Here is a 19,414-nt window from a genome sequence, read left to right on the forward strand (position 1 = left end):
GTTTGAAGTCAAGCTTTACTCAATGAGGTATAGGTTTATGAAAAGTAATTCACTTACAATAGGTGAAATACACAACATAACTTAACTAGTAAAGGACATTTAAAGCAGCACGACACCACATGTGCTCATTTTTATGAAAACTTTAAAAATAAATATTAACGAGTTAACATGCGAACAAGTGAAATAAAAAAAACAGTTATTAATAAAACCTTTGCCTAAATCACTAACAATTCACTTGAATATTTTTTTTTCAATTTAAACATAGAGGTCATTGGACCTGAAAAAAAGTGCATTGCATTGGTGTAAAAATCTGGAAGGGATGTTTAACAGTAATTTTTATTGTGATTATTTTAATATTTATTTTGATAACTAATGGTTGATCAATAAATTAATGATTGTTTTCTACTGATCACTGCAGATTTAAATCCCATCACGGAGATTGAATTATCTCCCAGGAAAGTCATTAGTTGTACCCATGTAACGCCTTTAGCCTGAGTGAATGTACAGAGAGGCTTTCCGCCACCAGGAATTAAAAAATTTAATTGGGGCATTTCCAGAGGTTTTTTTTACTTGCAGGGGTGCAAAATTTCAACAGAAAGTTTGACAGTTTACTAATTTTCCAGAGGGAGTCATAAATGAAAGTTTTGCTGCATTTTACTAGTTTTACTAAAAAGAATAACATTTGTTGATACCGAAGTGTCAGAGAGGTTTCACTTCATATCAGCGGTGCTCAGTCAGACAACCCCATCCTTATCCCGCTCCTCTCTATTCATGCATACAGTAAGTTGCTATAGAACCTGCAACTCCCAAGGTGCAGTGAGTCGCCTTTCATTCAATAGTCAGACACCAAGACTCTGCGAGTCACTTATATTCGAATAAATCGAAAACCAATTCTCTGTGGGTCTCATTCCATTAAGTCGGATAGATTTTTTTACTTTGTCAACGGAAAAATCCTCAATTTTTTTTTTTTCAGCTCACCCTGGTAATATGCCCCTTTAATCGCTCCATGTCATGTCTGTTTCAATGGACACATAGATAACCCAGATCAATATAATGATTCAACGCTTTGATATTTTATTATAGGCAAAATCAATGATTAAATTGATTTACATAATTTTTTCTTGTCCTATAGATTTTCCCATATGATCACCTGACTGTGTCGTATGGACGTTGATTACAACGGTATTGCCGATAAATATTATGATAGAAAGCGAGACCCGTCGCGTTTATATCGCAATAAAAAAAAAGAAGAGAAATTTTGATGGAGAGATTTCGAAGATGGGAATGAAAGTTTAATAGGGCAATTTGATTACTTATTAACATATAGCATGTTATATGTAGTGGTTAATTTGAAATGTCTAAATGAGGACATTACTCAAAAGAGATTTATTTTTTTTCTTGAAACTTTTGCAAACATGATTATTGGGCCTTACTGCGCTTAATATCTTTAATGGACTGGCCCATATTTCAGTCTGAACAGAACCATCTCGAAATCTAGGGAAATTTTCAAAAAATGCAAACTGAATAGCGAAACAGTGCAGACCATGATTTGTTGGCACAAATAGTGCAACAGTGCTGGTTGATTTTATTGTGGCCCAATTGGTCAAATCTATCGCTGCCAGCAGGTTAAAAGTTAAAATCATTGATTGATGGTGTGCTTCATTTTGTATTTTTTGCAAAACTGTTTCGTTAAACAAGAGGCATAATATTTGGATAGTTGAGACTTACAAAAAAAAATTATGCCTTTTTGAAGGGGTCTGCAGAATCTTGTCCATATAATTTTTAAGTCATAAATTCAGTATGGTGGAAAGGTACTTTTTGAGGGTTAAAATTAGGGTATAACAAACATTAAGAGTTATATACATATATGAAGCATCGCATATTAAGAAAAAAAAAAAAAAAAAAAAAAAATTTTTTATTTTCATGTTTTTTTGATATTGAGGAAGGGAGGGATAATCTAATAAGAAAGAAATAAGGTTTAAGAAGGAAAGAGTAATAAGATAATTTGATAAAGAATAAGGCTCGATAAATCACTGGAACAAGTCTACCAGAAATAAGTATTTTAATAACTCTGTTGATAGGTTAAAGATCATTAAAGACAGATTACCTGTGAACAATAAACAAGCGAAAAAAATCGAAAAAAAAAAAATCGGGAAAAAGAAAAATCGAAAAAAATTTAGTCACGTGTCATGTAATGTTATGATTTAATTGCTAATCTGTGAAAAGTATGGCAGAAATATGTTCATCCGGAACTGACGCGTTATGTGCTTTTGAGCGTTTCATAAAATATACGCCTCGGTCTATTGGGCGCAATTTTCATGATCAATTCTTATTGTGGTGTGAAATGTAAATATACTTAGATGTGGTTGTTGATAGTGAAATATTAACCCTGTTTAATCTAGAACTGTGCAAATATTGACTTTTCCTCGTTATTTACCTTGTTTATATAATGGCTGCCCTCGCTAGGTATACGGTCTTGTGTAATGAAAGAATTTTTCATTTCTATGTTGACTTTGCGTGGTGCAGTTTAATGTCAGATATGAGTGCCGAGGCTTTGATGTTTTTAATTCTCGATTTTTTTGAAAATATAAACCTAGGAACTTGAAGAAGTAAAGGCAGCAAAAAAAAACTGGGGTCTAATGACATAACCAGAAGATTATTCTCAAGGGACTTTGTTGCCTTAATTGCTTCGAGATGTTCATTTCGATAGTGTTAATTGTGTCAACACTAGCTGCCTAAACTAACATACTAATATTACCAGTATTTGAAGAATGAAACAACTGTTTTAGAAATATTCTTTTGTCAATTTTTTTTTTTTTTACAATAATAGGTTGTTTAAACAGATATGAATACACTGTGAGACCTTGTTAAGAATATTGAATAGATTGAAATATTTTAACCTATATGGATCTGTTAATAATTAGCCCTTTGTCACCAGTATAGAGCCGGGCCAGCCTGCACAACCGTACAGTCTGACCAGGCTCTATATTAAATGGACTATGGGACAAGTCCATTGCACAAATTCAGGTTAAAGGTTAACCTTGTAGCAGCCATACTGTCTACTCTATTTATAGCCTGACCAGAATATACTTAACTGTTTACTCGTCAGTTTCATTATTTCAACATACAGGTCTACAAACTCTGGGCATGTCAGGAGTTAATTGGCCAGGTAATTTTTAGGGAAATGTCCTCTATTTCTACATACCATTGTGTTGAGCAATGCCACGGTACCCATAGGTGTTCGGCGCGTTGATTGGCACCCCCGGGCCTCCCTCACCTGCTCTACAAACCTACTACCTCTCAAAACCATGTAAACTGCAGTATTTTTCATTTCAAACATGTTTTAATATCTGGTATATGCTTTTAATTCAATTTCCTTCATTTTCCGCAAAAAATAAAAAATTGATACATACACGTATATCAAATAGTCTTCATTCTGTGCTTAGATAAAAGTAGTAAGGCATTTTTTCTTTGGTAATTTTTTTTTGGTTATGAATTGTATAGTTAAATTTTTGTTTATAGAACTGGAATATTTTAAAGCCTGCTGTCTTTTTGATATTTCTGTCTACCATAAGCCCTGTTAATGACTGTTTCTACTATACCATGAATGCTCTCGCCTCGTCACTCCTCCAGTCCACCTCGACTATTTGATTTCTGGCAAACTTGTACCCTCCACTATGCCCATTGTCCCAGTCCCCATGTATATATAAATATTACATATCTGTCTCAACATTACCATTAATTACCACCACTCCCCCCGACCCCCTCGACTATTTGATGTCTGGCCAACTTATACCCAACCGTGCTTGCATATTGTTCCAGTCCCCATGTATATATAAATATATTATATCTGACTCAAAATTTCCCCCCCTTTTCCCACCCTACAAAAAAAAAGTTTCATTAAAAACATATCTTGTATTATATTTGTTTGCTTTTTGTAAAAGGACGCCCTGGGACTGTAAGTCAACACTGCGCTGTTTGTTTTAATAAAGTATGAAAAACGCGTGAGATATTGCCCACTCTTGATGAGAGTGTATTAGATCATAAGGCCTGAAAAGCTGTTTGATTGGGTATCTGTTAATATTTTAGATGGCAGTTTGTTCTATGAACACTGTATGCAATATCTGTTATGAGACTGGTAAACAGGCCGATGTTTGAACACTCCCTGTATAAATATATAGAGGCAAACTTAACATTAGTCTGTATTTACCCAGGACAAACACGAAAAAGATTACATTCTGTTGGTTGTTTAATTACTCTCAAGTTGCTGGTCATTAAAGGCATTGGTTTTGGGGGGGGGGGACACCACCACTTGTTACAATTTATTGAACGATTTTTTTTTTCCGCGTGAGTGTATAATGCTTAATGTAATTCTCTATTTGTTTGTAATAGACGGTTACGTACGACTTCAGCAACTGTAACAACAACATGTCTGTCGCTGCTGCGGCTGCTGCGTTAGTCGATTGGTCAGTGACGTTGGTATATTTTCAAGTCATTGACCGGAGTCGGAGGCAATTCTTGTATATGATACAGTGATTTAACATTTCTTAAGATAGTAAAGGGGATACCATTCCTGATGGCAAAATTTTCTAAAAACAGTGCTTAGAATTTCCCATTTTCATTAAAAATTCGTACTTTAAAAGTATTTCTCTAATCTGTTGTGATAAAAAACAAAAACGAACAACTTAGCCTGCAGTTTGAATTTATATTCTTATTCTGCCTTGGATAATTTAATAAGAAATTATTAAGTGCGTAAATAATGCCTGTCTGCAAATGATGCACTAATATGGTAGAATAATGAATGAAATTGAAAACTTTCTATTCGACATCGGAATTATTGTTGTATTGTGAATTTACCAATACAATTATTGTAATACAATAATATTTGAGATTCGACGATGTAATTTCACTTTAACTGGAAGAAAAAAGGTAAAATATTTCCTGCGTGAAAATGGTTTCGCAAGGTATGATTCTGTATTGTCGGTTAGATTAGTTCTGGATAGGGAAAGATATCAGTAGAGAACGTTGCGGGGAATGGAGTTTAGTATCGGCATTTGAAGGCAGCGGTTTATAAGGCCGTTTTTATGTGGAATATAGCGTCTCGTTATTGGTTGGCGAAACGAGGTTTCAAACAATTGATTACTTCTTATAGACATGGCTTTAGTCATAGCTTTATGTACATAAAATAACTAGATTGTTCTTCCCTGTAAAGGTATCATGTTTACATAGTAAAGATTCATACAAATAGAGAGGAATTAGTCGACATCTCCTGTGTTTGAATATTGGCCGCACAGGCGAAAGATCAATATTAGAAATTTATATGAAATTTATTTGCATATGTGAAAGCTGTATAATTATCTGTTTTTGTCATGAAGGAGATAAAGCACTGTAATGAATGGTTGTTTAAACATTACATTGATCAGTGCGTATTTGCTTTCCTTTTTTAATGTCGTGATTTACGATCTGTTGTTTGAGTTGTTTGCCGTACTGGAACTTTGGCGATAAAAACACGGCGAAATTGATAAACTGTTGTTGCATTTAATAAAAGTTACGAGGTATTTATGATAAAAATAAGCTCATAGTGTGTTACTTGTCTGAGTGGAGATTTTTCAGTGAAGAGCCGTTTAAAGTAATTTGCAAATATACTTATCGTCGAAAATACAGTCATAATGTAACAGGTCAAGACCAGTGGAGTGTTGTAAAAAATATCACTTTATCAAAAAATTTTGCTATACATTTTTATACCACTAAAAATCTCGAACTCAGCTTTCGAGATCTCATCCATGAGTCTGGGTTTAAGTTAATAGGTTGCAGAGTGGCTTAAGTTGTTGATTTTTGGGTCACTTTTGCCACTTATTACTGGTAGGTTTAAATCCTACAAGGAAAGTTCAATTCTTTACCTGTAATGAAGTTATACAACTAGGTTAAGAGAGGAAAGCGGTCCTCCAGTCCCATGTCAACCAGACAGACATGTACAGAACGGCAACGTAGATCCTTCTCCAACATAATCGCAGGAAAGTTGCCATATGTCTTGAACTGTGTCTATGTTATTTAAAAACCAAGTCAATTAAAAAGAATTATTTGCTATAAGTCAATATACACTGTACGTACTGACTACATACATATTGACATATCAGTGTCCAGAAATAGCTTGATTGTTATATATAAGGACCTAAAAGAAAATAGTTGCACAAAAAGCATGAAGTCATGGTCTTATTTTTTGTACTTTAACACTTGAAATTCGAGTATCGAAATTTCGTTACTTAAATGTTTGACACACTTGAATTCTAGTGTCAAAATTTACTTGGCCATGTCCTCTATATGGAGCTAGGCCTACAGGGAGTCTCTGATTATCAATCTACGGAGATAAAAAAAAATTTGCGTAACTTTTCTACTGCTGAATTTTTTTATTCAGTATATTTATTTATAACTCATCTGTGTAGAGATAGGGGGAAAACAGCAAATAGATTTGTTTAAGATGTAGATTCAATTGGAGATATGATAAAATTTATGTTCATTTGATAATACAGTTTTCGGTTTTGATAATTTGAATGTGATACGAAGAGTAATGAATTGAAAATGTACTCTATGATTTAGAATTTGAGGCACATTTATGGAAACATTAAGGCTCGGTTGGCTTCCTTATCTTGGTTGACATGTGCTATGTTTATTTCGAGCTTTTCGGTTGTTACAACAATTGGCGCTGTTGTTCTAGACTTTATATAGAGAATAGAAGTTGATTTCAGGGTCTAGGCTAAAAAAGTAGTTGATTTCTCAGGTTAACATGACGTTATACAGGCTGTGTTAGTTTGAACTAAGAACATACAGGTTTACATGATGTCATACATTGAACTAAGAACATAAGGTTTACATGATGTACAGGCTGTGTTAGTTTGAACTAAGAACATACAGGTTTACATGATGTCATACATTGAACTAAGAACATAAGGTTTACATGATACAGGCCGTGTTGATCTGAACTAAGAACATACAGGTTTACATGATGTACAGGCTGTGTTAGTTTGAACTAAGAACATACAGGTTTGCATGATGTCATACATTGAACTAAGAACATAAGGTTTACATGATACAGGCCGTGTTGATCTGAACTAAGAACATACAGGTTAACATGATACAGGCCGTGTTGATCTGAACTAAGAACATACAGGTTAACATGATACAGGCCGTGTTGATCTGAACTAAGAACATACAGGTCTACATGATGTGATACAGGCGTGTTGATGTCAGGTTTCAACATATAGGTTTATATAATGTTACACAGGCCATGTTGATTTCAGCTTAGAACATACAGGTTTACATAATGTTATTCAGGCTGTGTTGGTTTGATCTAAGAACATGAAGGTTTACATAATGTTACACAGGTTGTTTTCATTAAGGCATTTACATGATTCAGGCTGTGTTGATATGAAGGTTTACATGATTCAGGCCGTGTTGATTTGAACTAAGAACATACAGGTTTACATTATACAGGCCATGTTGTTTTCAACTTTGAACATGTAGGTTTACATGATGTTATACAAGTTGTAATTATTTTAGCTTGGAACATAATTTTATGTGCGTACACTGTACACATTAGGATGCGTTGAGTGGATTTGATCTAATTGTGTCAGAATTGCCATTATTGTCAACACAAGCTTGTTTTTTACCAAAGGCGAACAATGACAAGACAGATAAACAATTTTTAAGCTATTTTTTATTGTCATTCGCATGTGTTGTTTTGCCTACATTGATACTTAAGAAACTGATCCCGATATAGGTTTATAATTTCATAGGATGAAAATTACCACATATGTTAGGTGACTTGTACGTTGAAAACTAAGCTTATGTCTTCTTCGTTCTGGTCGTATATCAAACGGAATATTAATTGAGGGAATATTTAACGGTACAGTGAACGGCAGATCAGTTGTACAGATACGGTGATGATAGTCCTGCATGGATAATCGTATGCGAACATAAAAGATCACCACAAACATTCAAATAACTGTTGTAAAACTTGCAATAACTATTTGGCTGTTTTTTTATTTCACGCATGGGTGACCTAGTCTCGGGTCGTAATCTAGCTGTCAGTGTTGCGAAATCTATAAATGTTTAGATACATGGTTGATACTTAAAACAAATAAATGATTAAAATTGAAAAATCGTAAAGTAAACAATGATGACTTGATAAGGTCTAAAAATTTGTTTTATTATGATACAGTGTCGGTTTAAAGGTTAAATGTGGAAGTTGTTAATGGTCGTTAGTAAGAGTTGTTTGTATTTTTTCCTGGTCCAATCTTATTTCAAGGCATGTCTTCTGTTTTTATCTTTGTAAGTGAGAATTTTCGACATTCTTCAATTGCAGTTTTATAGCATTGTCTGAGTATTGAGCATAATCAAGCCTTTTGTTTTTTGTAACATGTTTATGTTGCATAGCCATTTAGTTTTGAGGATGGACCTTTTTATTGATAGTGGTATTTGACAGTTTGGAAATTGGTTCAAGATTTTACCATTCCATTGGTCTATAAGGTGCTCCTGTAGCATAATTTTGTGCCAGATTTGATTAGCGTTCACAATTCCTTGCTAATGAAGAAGCTAATGGTAATTTAGTGGTCAGTGACCTGAATGCACAGGTAAGCAGACACTAAGAGTGACTGAGGATTTTATTGTCAGGGAACATTTTTTACATGCCAATATTACGGAATGTATGTGACAACAGCCAAATTTTACATACCTTTGATACTATTGAATTTGTCTCACTAAATTGTAAAAGAAAATTTTAATTGACATGTGAATATCTTGAAGCACAACCTTTTGGAACAGTACACAAATTGGTTGACTAATGGTCCCCCCCCCCCCTCTCGTTTTGTATTATCAAGTCATATGTTGACAAAGCCACTTGTCTCTGTATTCTTCAGATAGGAGTAGGAACATTAAAGAAACGAAACCTCTTAGGAACTCGAAATACGTTCTAGAATGTAAATATATCTGGAGTGTTTAGTTTGATATTGTAATTGTGTACACAGTTCCAATAAATACCCAACAAGTTGACTTTGAAACAGACCATTTGTCATCTTGTTTTCATACTTTCGAGTGTTTTTCAGTTGATATGTACCCCCTATACAGAACAAATGGTAGACGTGAACTTATCTGATGGCAAAATTTGCTAAATGGTTTAATTGATCGATAGTTGCACATTAATGAATGTTTAAAAACATGCTGAAGGAAAAATTTAAGTTGTCTTTGTGACCATTATAGGGTCAGGGTAGCCTGTGCATCTGTTCAGTCTGACCAGGCTCTATACTGTTGGTAGCTCAATTTTTCATATTTTGATATTGACATAATCTCTCTTTAATTTTGAAATGGACTGTTCCAAATTTCAAATTGGGGTTAAACTTTTACTCAAATTCTGCAGGTTAAGGGTTGAGTATATTTTGCACTGACCAAGTGACCAACTGACCGTTGAAGTCTTTTTGAATGTAAATTAGCCTTTTATTACGTGCAATTTATTGACTATAATGATAAATGATGTTTTACCAACTTGCTCTTAGAAATTGTATTTGTAAACCAATAATTATGACAATAAACAGTTTTTTTGTTGTTTTTTTTCGAAAATTTCTAAAAAAATGTTATTTTGAGAACAACATTCGATTTTTACCCACTACAATACTTTGGTTTATTCTTGAAACGGCTGTCTTGACTGGTTTCTATTCATAAATTTTAACGACTAAATATAATTTACCTTATCTTTATATTACATTTCTGGAGAACGAAAAAAAAAAAAACTCGACCAAAAAAAAAAAAAGAGAAAAAAAAAAGCAGCAAACTTTGAAACCTTTTAGTAGATTTCTCGATTTTCTATCTAGCCGCAAAACAGTAAAAAATTTGAAAAACCCACTTATAAAACGAAACAGGAAAGTATAGACTGCTATCCACTGCAGACTGGTACCCCACTCTGTGTGTGCCAGTGTGTTTTATCAGTAAGTTGATTGGTTATCAAATTCTTCTCTCATATTATTGACAGTGAGTGGAGGCAGGATCATATAGCAGCAGAAGCTTCAGCTGAGCCAAGATCTGTTTTCTTAATTAATCACATGTTATAGGCTAGAAAACATCTCTGTGTTTTTGATGGGATATGCATGTGGTACAAATCTAGCCTGGTAAAATAATTTGAACATGGTTTTTTCATACAGCACGTTATAAAGCCAGTGGGCTTAGGTTTTTGGCAAGTTTGTCTTGTACCAGCTATATGGCTTTTGTGATTATACTTATTTTATTTACGGGGTTCTTAAAAAGAATGTCTCAGACTGTACCATCTGGTGATAGGGTGTGTTATTATTTATTTGGAAAGGTTTTGTAGGGGTTGGGGGAGGTTAAGAGGATGGCAAAGGGGGGGGGGGTATTGAAAAATATGTATTTCTTACAAATTCTTAACTTATGCTTTTTCTGATTGAGAAAATTTTTAAAAGTGTATTGTAAGAATGGATTGACGTTTGTTAGGAAGAGTAGTGTTATATTATAACATAACTTTTTTTCGTTTTTTATTTCAAAAAAGCAAGTGAATATTAATCATTTATCTAATGATCAATAAAATTAATTTCTTATACAGTCAATGATCTGTAGTGTTGAACAGCTGATTAAATTCGTGTTTTGTTTGGGGACTGAAATTAGCTGTGAAGTGCAATATGAAATCAAGATGAGATGGTATGTTGTGATAAGGCAGAAATATGCTTGTTCAATCTGTACATGTACTTGTATTATTAATACCAATAGTGCTAGTGGAGGTAGTGACTTGTCTAAAGCCATATGTCGGTCATAGATGCTGGACCATGGTTATTTATCCAGTGGCAAGGGTAAACAAAATTAAATTCACTACACTTTATAGAAAGAGGTAAATCTGTGCAGTCATACCATCCTTGATACTGCAGTTTGACCTGACTTGATACTAAAGTCTGACCTGACCAAAATTACTTAGTCTGACCATACTTGATACTTCAGTCCGACCACAATCGACACTACAGCCTGACCAGATTTGATATTGCAACTCCTTTCGATACTGCAGTCTGGCCCAACTGTATGCTGCAGTCTAACCATGCTTGATTCTATAGTCTGACCACATTTGATACTGCAGCCTGGCCCAACTTGATACTTCAGCCTGACCCACTAATTGATACTACAGTATGACCAGACTTGCTGCTGTTGTATGCATAATTTTTATAGTATTTTCAACTGAAAGATTGAGTGTTCTAATATCAAAGTCATAAATGGGACCAATTCATTTTACACATTAAGTGGGTGTATATGGGGTTGAAATTTTAAAACAATGATGTTTTGAGCAGATGTTTCAGGTGGTATAAAGATTATCTATGGAGATATTCCAAGTTTTTTTACTGCAGTATTTCACATATGCTCTGGATTTTTTTTTCTTCTCTTCAGTTTCTGTCAGAAATCAAGATCTGGACTTTTGCACTGTATCCCTCATCTTAACACTAGGCTGAGATAAATATTTACATATCTGCCAGTTACATACACCTATCTTTTTCAAGTCTTATAGATAAACAAACACTCATTGACATGAATGCTTTCACATGTTTAAAACTGTCTGTATCTACTGATCCAGTTCCAACTCCTGCCTATGATGATTGTGTGTGCACAGATTTTTTTTTTTTCCTTCTTCTCTGTATGTGGAGTGTATGCGGCGCAGAGATTTTTTCTCCCTCCCCTTGCCATTCTTACGATGTAGGCTGGTGTGACATTACTAATTCCTCCCTGCAAACACTTCTCTAGCACTGCTGGCAGAAACGCTGCTCAGGGATTATACTGTACAGAAAATCAATATCACATTAGATGGGATTTATGTTGAAATACTGGTCTGGCTGTCTGGCGAGAGGCTATAATTACTTTACCAATAACGCAAGCTGTGGTCCAAGGGAGGCAACTCTCTATTGAAATTTAACACCGCTCCTGAATTATGCATGGAGGTTTGGGATTATGAATGAATGGGAGAAATAACTTGTTATTGACAAGGGAGACAGAGTAGGAAAGGCTAAGCTGGAAAAATATGACACGGTCTTGTTTCTCCATGCCCGAGAGAAGAAAGTACATGTGGCACGATCTTCTGGGTGTTTTTGAGGTGTCATGGGGGTAGTATTAGATTTTAATTTGTTCTCGTCATAAATAGTTTTTGTTTCGCCATCATGATCTCAAAATTATTTTATATGATTTTTTTCTTTAATTTCTCAACAATGTTTGACATTAACGGCAGAAACAATGATGATTAGAATGGTTGCTATGGAAATCAGAGTGAAACATTTTACAAATATGTAACTAATATATGTAAATATGTACTTATTTACCTTTCAGAGATCATCTGCCTCACCAGCTGACCGGGACAAGTATCGGCCCAGAAGTCACTCACCACCAGATGTCTCTGGCGAGCCGGCAAAAAAGCGAAGACCGGAAGAGAAAGGCACCGTAAGTTTCTATTTAAGAGGAATCAATTGAACATATTAATATATCTTAAAAAACTTTAAGAAGTGTAACAGTTGGGGAAAATAATCTTAAAATAACTCCTTGTAAAGATTTTATATATCCTTGATTTGATTTTATATAATTACCACAAACCATTAGATAAAGTATTGCCTGTGCTTACACGCATAAGATCTAACCACAAGCAAGTTAACCACATATTTATTAAGGTGGCCACTGATTAATGATATGAAGAAAGAAATCTTATATAAATATAGCATGAAACCACGAACAACTTTTTCGGTATTCAGGTATTCATACACATATAACACTTCTTTTTGTCAGGAACTACTTTTTTTTTTTCAAACCCAATTTATTGGAACTACTTTTTGCATTAATTTCTCGCAAATGTAATGAAACCTTACTATTTATGCTTTTAGAAAATCACTGTCAGTTATAAGAAGAAATTACTAGCTCAGGTTAGATGGTTGTCTGACAAGAAACATTACGGGGGACCCACATTTTATAGCCTTTAGGCATTTCTCCCTTCCGCCAAAATAAAACAAAAATACCTCTTGCCTTAGAATGCAATGATTGTCAATTTTTGTTCCCATTGTGCGGAATTCTCGAACTATTCTAATTGCTGATGGCGTATTATCACCAGATGTATTGAAATCTTGGACCATCTGGTAAAAGCCAGTGTTGTCTTAATTTTAGATATCATAAACACCTTAGAACACGATAAAACAGGGCTGAATTTTAAGAGAAAATACAGATAAAAGTTATGGATCTATTTATAACTTGTTCAAATTATGCCAATCTTCAAATTATGCCAACAGAATCATGGCAATAATTGACGGTCAGGGAGTGTACTTGATAGAAAAAGCTTTTTTTTGTGTACTTTAGTGGGCTGAGGGTGTGGCTGAAGGACCCTCGTTAAACATAAATTTGCATCTATCAAAGGTTTGAGGTTCTTCCTGTAGTAATTGTGTTGGCATGTCTGAAATAGTAAGTGATGAAGTCGGATCTGTACTTGATAGCAAGAGCTCCTTTTTGTGTGTGTGTGTTATTGGGTGGAGGGACACTCGTTAAACTTAAATTTACATGTATGGAAGGTTTGAGGTCCTACCTGTAGTAGTCAGGGTGTCCGTTTGACCCTTAAAATGACTCCTCGACCCTTCAAATTTCAAAAAGGCCTGATTTGACCCTCAGGATTTTAACTGGAGGGTCAAATTTTGTTAAAATCATGGGGATTTGACCTTGTAGTAAGTCGGTAAAACTTTTTCAAAATGACCCTCAGGATTTCATGGCTAGTGAACAGCCTGGTAGTTGTGTTGGCATGTCTGAAATAGTAAGCAATCATGGTGTACCTATCACTGCTTGTAACAGTTTGAAAGTTGTTATACTACCTAAACTTAACAAAGCAAGTGTCACCACTGAACACTCGACCTAATAACATACTTCATTGAATTCTCTGGGGCAGAAGTACAAATTTTCTAACATTAAGCTTTTTTGTTAATTAGTAAATAGGAATTCGTGAAATAAAAAGGTGGAAAAGAGGAATTAAGGTAAAATTTGCAAGTTTCGATAAAAGAACATAACTGTTGAGACAAACAGGAGGTGGTTACCTTGTTTTCTCAATTTAATTTAAATAAAAGGGGAGATATATAAGCAAAAAGAAAAAAGAGAAGAAAAAATTGCTTAAATTTATATTTTAGAATGAATACCTTAATAGTATTTGTCTAATTGAAAATAGGAGACATTCAGTGGTTTTGTCATTACCGTCTTACTTTACCTCAACTGTTAGTTTGTAATGAAAATTTTTATTTTTTTTTAAATCACAGACATATTATTATTATAAGTTTTCTTAATTGTGGTTAAGATTGCGAAAGCTTGATATTGTAGATGTTAATAATTATGAAAGATTTTATAGAAATTTGTGTGTAAAAAGCAAAAAAAAAAAAACCCAACAAAACCCAAAATTGAGGTCAGTGATATGGATTTGCAATGGGCAGGAAAGTAGTACCTGTATTGACAGAAAAAGTAGTGCCGCAAGGTAGTAAATTGGTGAAAACGGGATATTCATCGTGGAAAATAAAAAAAGTGTTTGTAATTTAACCTCAGTATGCATGTTTAACCAAGCATATTGACAACAGAACGACTGATATATTTAACAGTTGCTTTAAACAGATGGGAACTGTCTGTCTGATGATTCACGACTTGATTTACATACCGAGTTTTTTTTCACTTCATTGGTTTAATTTATTTACATATTTTGAGCATATAGCGTAAAACTGCTGTTAGTGTTGTGTATTTGATACAAAAAGTAGGTGTAACCGTCGTTTTTGTTTAAAGTACTTGATATTTGTACTTTCGATTGTGCGTAGATTTCTTTATTGTTTTTTTCCTTTCTTTGTTTTTTTTTTTCCCAGAGAAAACTTCTTGGTTAAAAGTCAAACTAATTTGAAATGAAGAATGATAACATGTTGGTTTTTTTATTGCTACGCCATTATGAAAAAAACGCTATTAAATGTATTCCAATTTTATTTTAAATTGGAAACTTGAGGTTAAAAAAACGAGAAATAAGCGACCATTTTGTTCTCTAATTACAGTCATTGATGGAAATTTGTAATGTAGAGATGATTTTCTTTCTGAAATTATTCTGAATGAATCGGTCGTCTTTCTCTATTGCATATAAAGGATGATTTTGTTGTGTGTGTGTTTTTTCCCTCTAAATTTTGCTCCCCCCACCCATTCAATTATTGTTGACATGTTTTATAATTTGTGTTTTTTGTTGTTTTTTTTTTTAAGTAAATAAAAAACAACAACTGAAAACCCAATATAAATGTACTTTAGCATATTTGTATTGATTAGTCAGTACTTTAAGTATTAAAATCCGAAATTGTTTATTTGTTATATATGAAAGTACATGATGTATTATTGTTTGTTTACCACTAACTGATTCAACTTGAAGTTGAATTGTTATAGAAAAAATTTCAGTGTAAATAAAAATGAAAGCATAAGCCTTGAAAGAAATTGTGGTTGACTAGGTTTAGATGAATATTTGGTCACAAATTGTTTAGTTAAAACATATTGCAAAATCATCATTATTCGTGGAGCACTAATTTTCGTCTGCTACTGTAAGTGGTTTTGACATATGAGGAATCATAGCTGTCACTGCAGTAGGGCTCGAACCTACAGTCCCTGGGTTGAGAGGCAAGCAAACCATCAGGCCATCGCATCTCTTATTGTTAGCTTGAATAACCACTTAATGTAAATATTACTGGTAAGATACCAAGCAAAATAACAAACAGTGTTGGCAGAGTGTTAAATGTGTCTCTTTTTAAACCCCAGGAATTCAGAGTTCAAGCCTAGTGGGGGGTTAAAACCTTTCTTCTTCAAATGACATTTGCACTTTTACTCCAGGAACTTGCTTTATGAAGGCTCAAATCTCTTGCCATATTCAAGCTAGGATAGAGAAGATGTTCTACATATTAACAGAAAGAAAAACGTCCAATTAATTAAGAAAAAATTAATGGCATATATAGCTATGTTGTTAACACCGCCTAACATCATGTACGGATGTATATTTGAACACGGAACAATTAATGTATTGTTTGAAGTGTGCATTTGTATGTCAGAAGACCTATTAATTACAATATGGTATCTGTATATACTGTCAAATAAACATCATTTACACAAATAATATGCATGTAGTGTAAGATGAGTACATTTGAATAAATATTTGTACATGAAAACGTGTGTACGATGTATATCAAATTGCACAATGGTTTTTCAAGATATAACTTCTATGTGTACAATGTTCTATGCAATTTTATGTATGGATCAATCGTGGCTGAGTGGTTGAGGTAGCAGTCTTCCAAACACTTGGCCTATTATCATTGTGGGTTTGAACCCCATCAGGGACTTTGAAATCTTTCATTTGAGAAAGGTGTTCAGTGTGGTCACGATTGGCCGTTGGTTCTATACAGGTGCCTGTGCGTGCTAAAAATAATGCTTGAAAGGGGCACCTATAGTCTTCATTCACTGATAAAGAGTATTACAGAATAATAACAGAAGCATAGTTATGCACAGTATTTATAACATGCAATTTCAAAGGTTTATTACATGTTTGTATATACACATGTATTTATGTATTTTTTTTTACACATATGTTGCAGCGTTCATTACACATATGCTATGTACATGTTTCAGGAGAGTGATGGAGAGAAAAGTGACACAGATCTCGTGGTGGATGTCGGAAAGGAAGGGGTAATTAACTTCATGTTAAACTTTTCTTATATCTGCATATCACAGTCACTATGTGTTACTAACACAGAAGTGTTTGTGTGATGATGTAATCAGTTTGGCTCATTGTTCCCGTCAGTTGGGTGATCCAGTACGATATTATAGTGCTATAAAAATGATACATTGTAGACATGTTACGAAAGAAATCGTAAGCTGTTAGTTGTATAAATCCTTACTATGAATGGATTGTTCCTGCTTCGGTTTTGGGACAGTCCATTGTTAAATTTCGGGATTTTAATATTTAAATGTTAAGAATTTAGTATCAAAAATTTTGTATACAGTCGACATTGTATTAAGAGACCACTCAAGGGACTGCCAAAAAGTGGTCTCTTAATAAAGTGGTCTCTCAATAGAATTCTGGAAAATTCGAGACTTTTTTATTACAAGTCATTGATATAATAACATCTTTTTATAAAAACAAAAACTGTACAATATTATGTATGTATTACAGTTTTATAATTACATTTATGCCTTTTTTTATAAAAGTAATCAATATGTGTTTGTTTTTAGTAGAAATTTGTGTACAAATGTGATCTACCCTCATAATACTATTAACAGGTCATTTTGACCATGAAACAAAGCATATTGTCTTGCATATTTACACATTTCCTGCTAAACATACTTTCGAATCATCAGCCAGAGCTCCAGATAATTTTTTATACAATGAGTTTTAAACTTCTTGAATTTTTCAGCAATTAGTTTTCACACTACCCTGATTTCAAATTCAATAAGGTTTTTAGAGATCTATGATTATTTTTCGAAGGGTCATATTTAATTGGGTAGACTACATGTATTTTATAAAGCATCAGATGAGCACCTACACCCTCAGCTCGTTTCTGTAATGTTTAGTCCATTACGTTTCATGATTTTATTTCGACTACAAACGATGACATTTGCTATTTACTCAGACTCAATTCCATGCACGATTTCCTCATTCAATTTATCCGGTCTTATTAGTTGTCTGTCATTTTTTCGCTCGTTCCGACGTCATTTTCGATAAGGGAGGTCACTCTGAGCACATGACAAAACTATGCAAATGCGGTGTTGTGATACGTTATTGCTCTGACAAAATATGTCACAATAAATATTACGATCGGAAAATCCGATTTTGAAACGATTGCAATTGTTATTCAATTATTTTTTAAACTACAATTATTTGTGACCAATGACCATGAAAAATATTTGTTTGTTTGCTTGTACACATCAAACCTACTCGCTGATTACACAGGTGAGAATACCCGTAGGGACGATTGTTTGTCACGGCCGTTTAATAGATACTTTAACACTTAATTTTGTACATTTGGGCCGACATTTAGTGGCCGCTGGCCGCGATATAAAATCGTCGTTTAATGGAATTAAATTATATAGTAAAAATCATCGGGAGGGATTTTATGCGGCCGCTTAATAAAAAAGTCGCTTAAAAGTCGCTTAATAAAGGTGGACGCAAGTACGATGCCGACTGTATTGGCAAGAGTGCACGTGTTTGCAGATTGATATTGTTTGGGGTAAACCTGTTATTGCGGCAGGTCATAAAATGGTTTTGTTTAGGTTTATGTGACTTGATGCATTGTTTTGATGGCCAGTCAGATGTAATATACTCTAGTACACTGATTGTAAGAAGAAAGATTACTTATTATAAGACTATTTTGTACTTTCTTATCTGTATTTGAGCCGCATCATGACAAAACCAACATAATGGTTTTGAGACCAGCATGGATCCAGACCAGCCTGCGCATCCGCGCAGTCTGATCAGAATCCATGCTGTTCCCTTACAAACCCTATAACAAGCAGAGAAACTGATAGCGAACAGCATGGATCCTGATCAGACTGCGCGGATGTGCAGGCTGGTCTGGATCCATGCTGGTCGCAAAACCACTATGTTAGTTTTGTCGTGACACGGCTCATTTAAGCAATGACTTGTGAAATAATTTTAGGAGAACACATCGCCTATGAATGGTGACCTTTCACCTCGTGAGAAGATGAAAACATCGGTGATTGAGAACCATAAAAAAGAGGAGCGAGACCGTGATCGTGCCAGCCCACGGAGTGACTCATCATCAGCATCTAATAAACATAATAAAGAGGTAACCATGGCAACTATAGCTCACAACAAAACAAAAAAATATTCACAAATATCTAAAGTATTGCTTTGAAAGAAATCATGGTTTGTTTTTGTATCTATTAACATAATGTAGAGAAGTAAAAGTGCAAAACAATTGCTAAATACAAATGTAGGTAGCTGAGATGAGCATGTTATGCTTAAGGGTGAGCTATTTTGTTTGTTTCATATGTCTGTCATCTGGCCTCCATGTTCTAAGCATGTTAATGAGCAAAAATTGCAAAGTTGATAAAGTGATAAAACTACTAGGGCACTTATTATGCACCGAAATCAAAATATTACTTTCTTAGTAAACGCTGTCTTACAAATGTCAGTGGTTATACTAGAATGCCTGCCTATTCATAACAATCAAGTGACCGTGGGTTCGAGCCCTAAATGGGTTAATGATCAATGTCAAAGGTTCTGCTATAATGCCTATCTATTCATTTGAGCAAGGTGACCGGGTTTGAGTCCTAAATGGGATAACGACGGTGTTTTCACATTAAAGTTTAGTTTTAACAGACTATTTGTTTTCCATTTTCA

General features: G+C 34.1%; 1 protein-coding gene across 1 annotated transcript in view; it reads left to right on the forward strand.

Annotated features, from left to right (window-relative positions):
- Positions 1 to 19,414, forward strand: part of LOC132744386 (transducin-like enhancer protein 3-B) — a 67,589-nt gene that overhangs the window by 37,407 nt on the left and 10,768 nt on the right. Inside the window, exons 9-11 of the mRNA XM_060733103.1 lie at positions 12,361 to 12,471; positions 16,681 to 16,737; positions 18,708 to 18,857. Coding sequence (XP_060589086.1) covers positions 12,361 to 12,471; positions 16,681 to 16,737; positions 18,708 to 18,857 — 318 coding nt within the window. The remainder of the gene's footprint in view (positions 1 to 12,360; positions 12,472 to 16,680; positions 16,738 to 18,707; positions 18,858 to 19,414) is intronic.

The sequence above is a fragment of the Ruditapes philippinarum genome, unplaced genomic scaffold, assembly GCF_026571515.1.
Source record: "Ruditapes philippinarum isolate M1 unplaced genomic scaffold, ASM2657151v2 ctg390_1_1_1_1, whole genome shotgun sequence".
Classification (NCBI taxonomy): domain Eukaryota; kingdom Metazoa; phylum Mollusca; class Bivalvia; order Venerida; family Veneridae; genus Ruditapes; species Ruditapes philippinarum.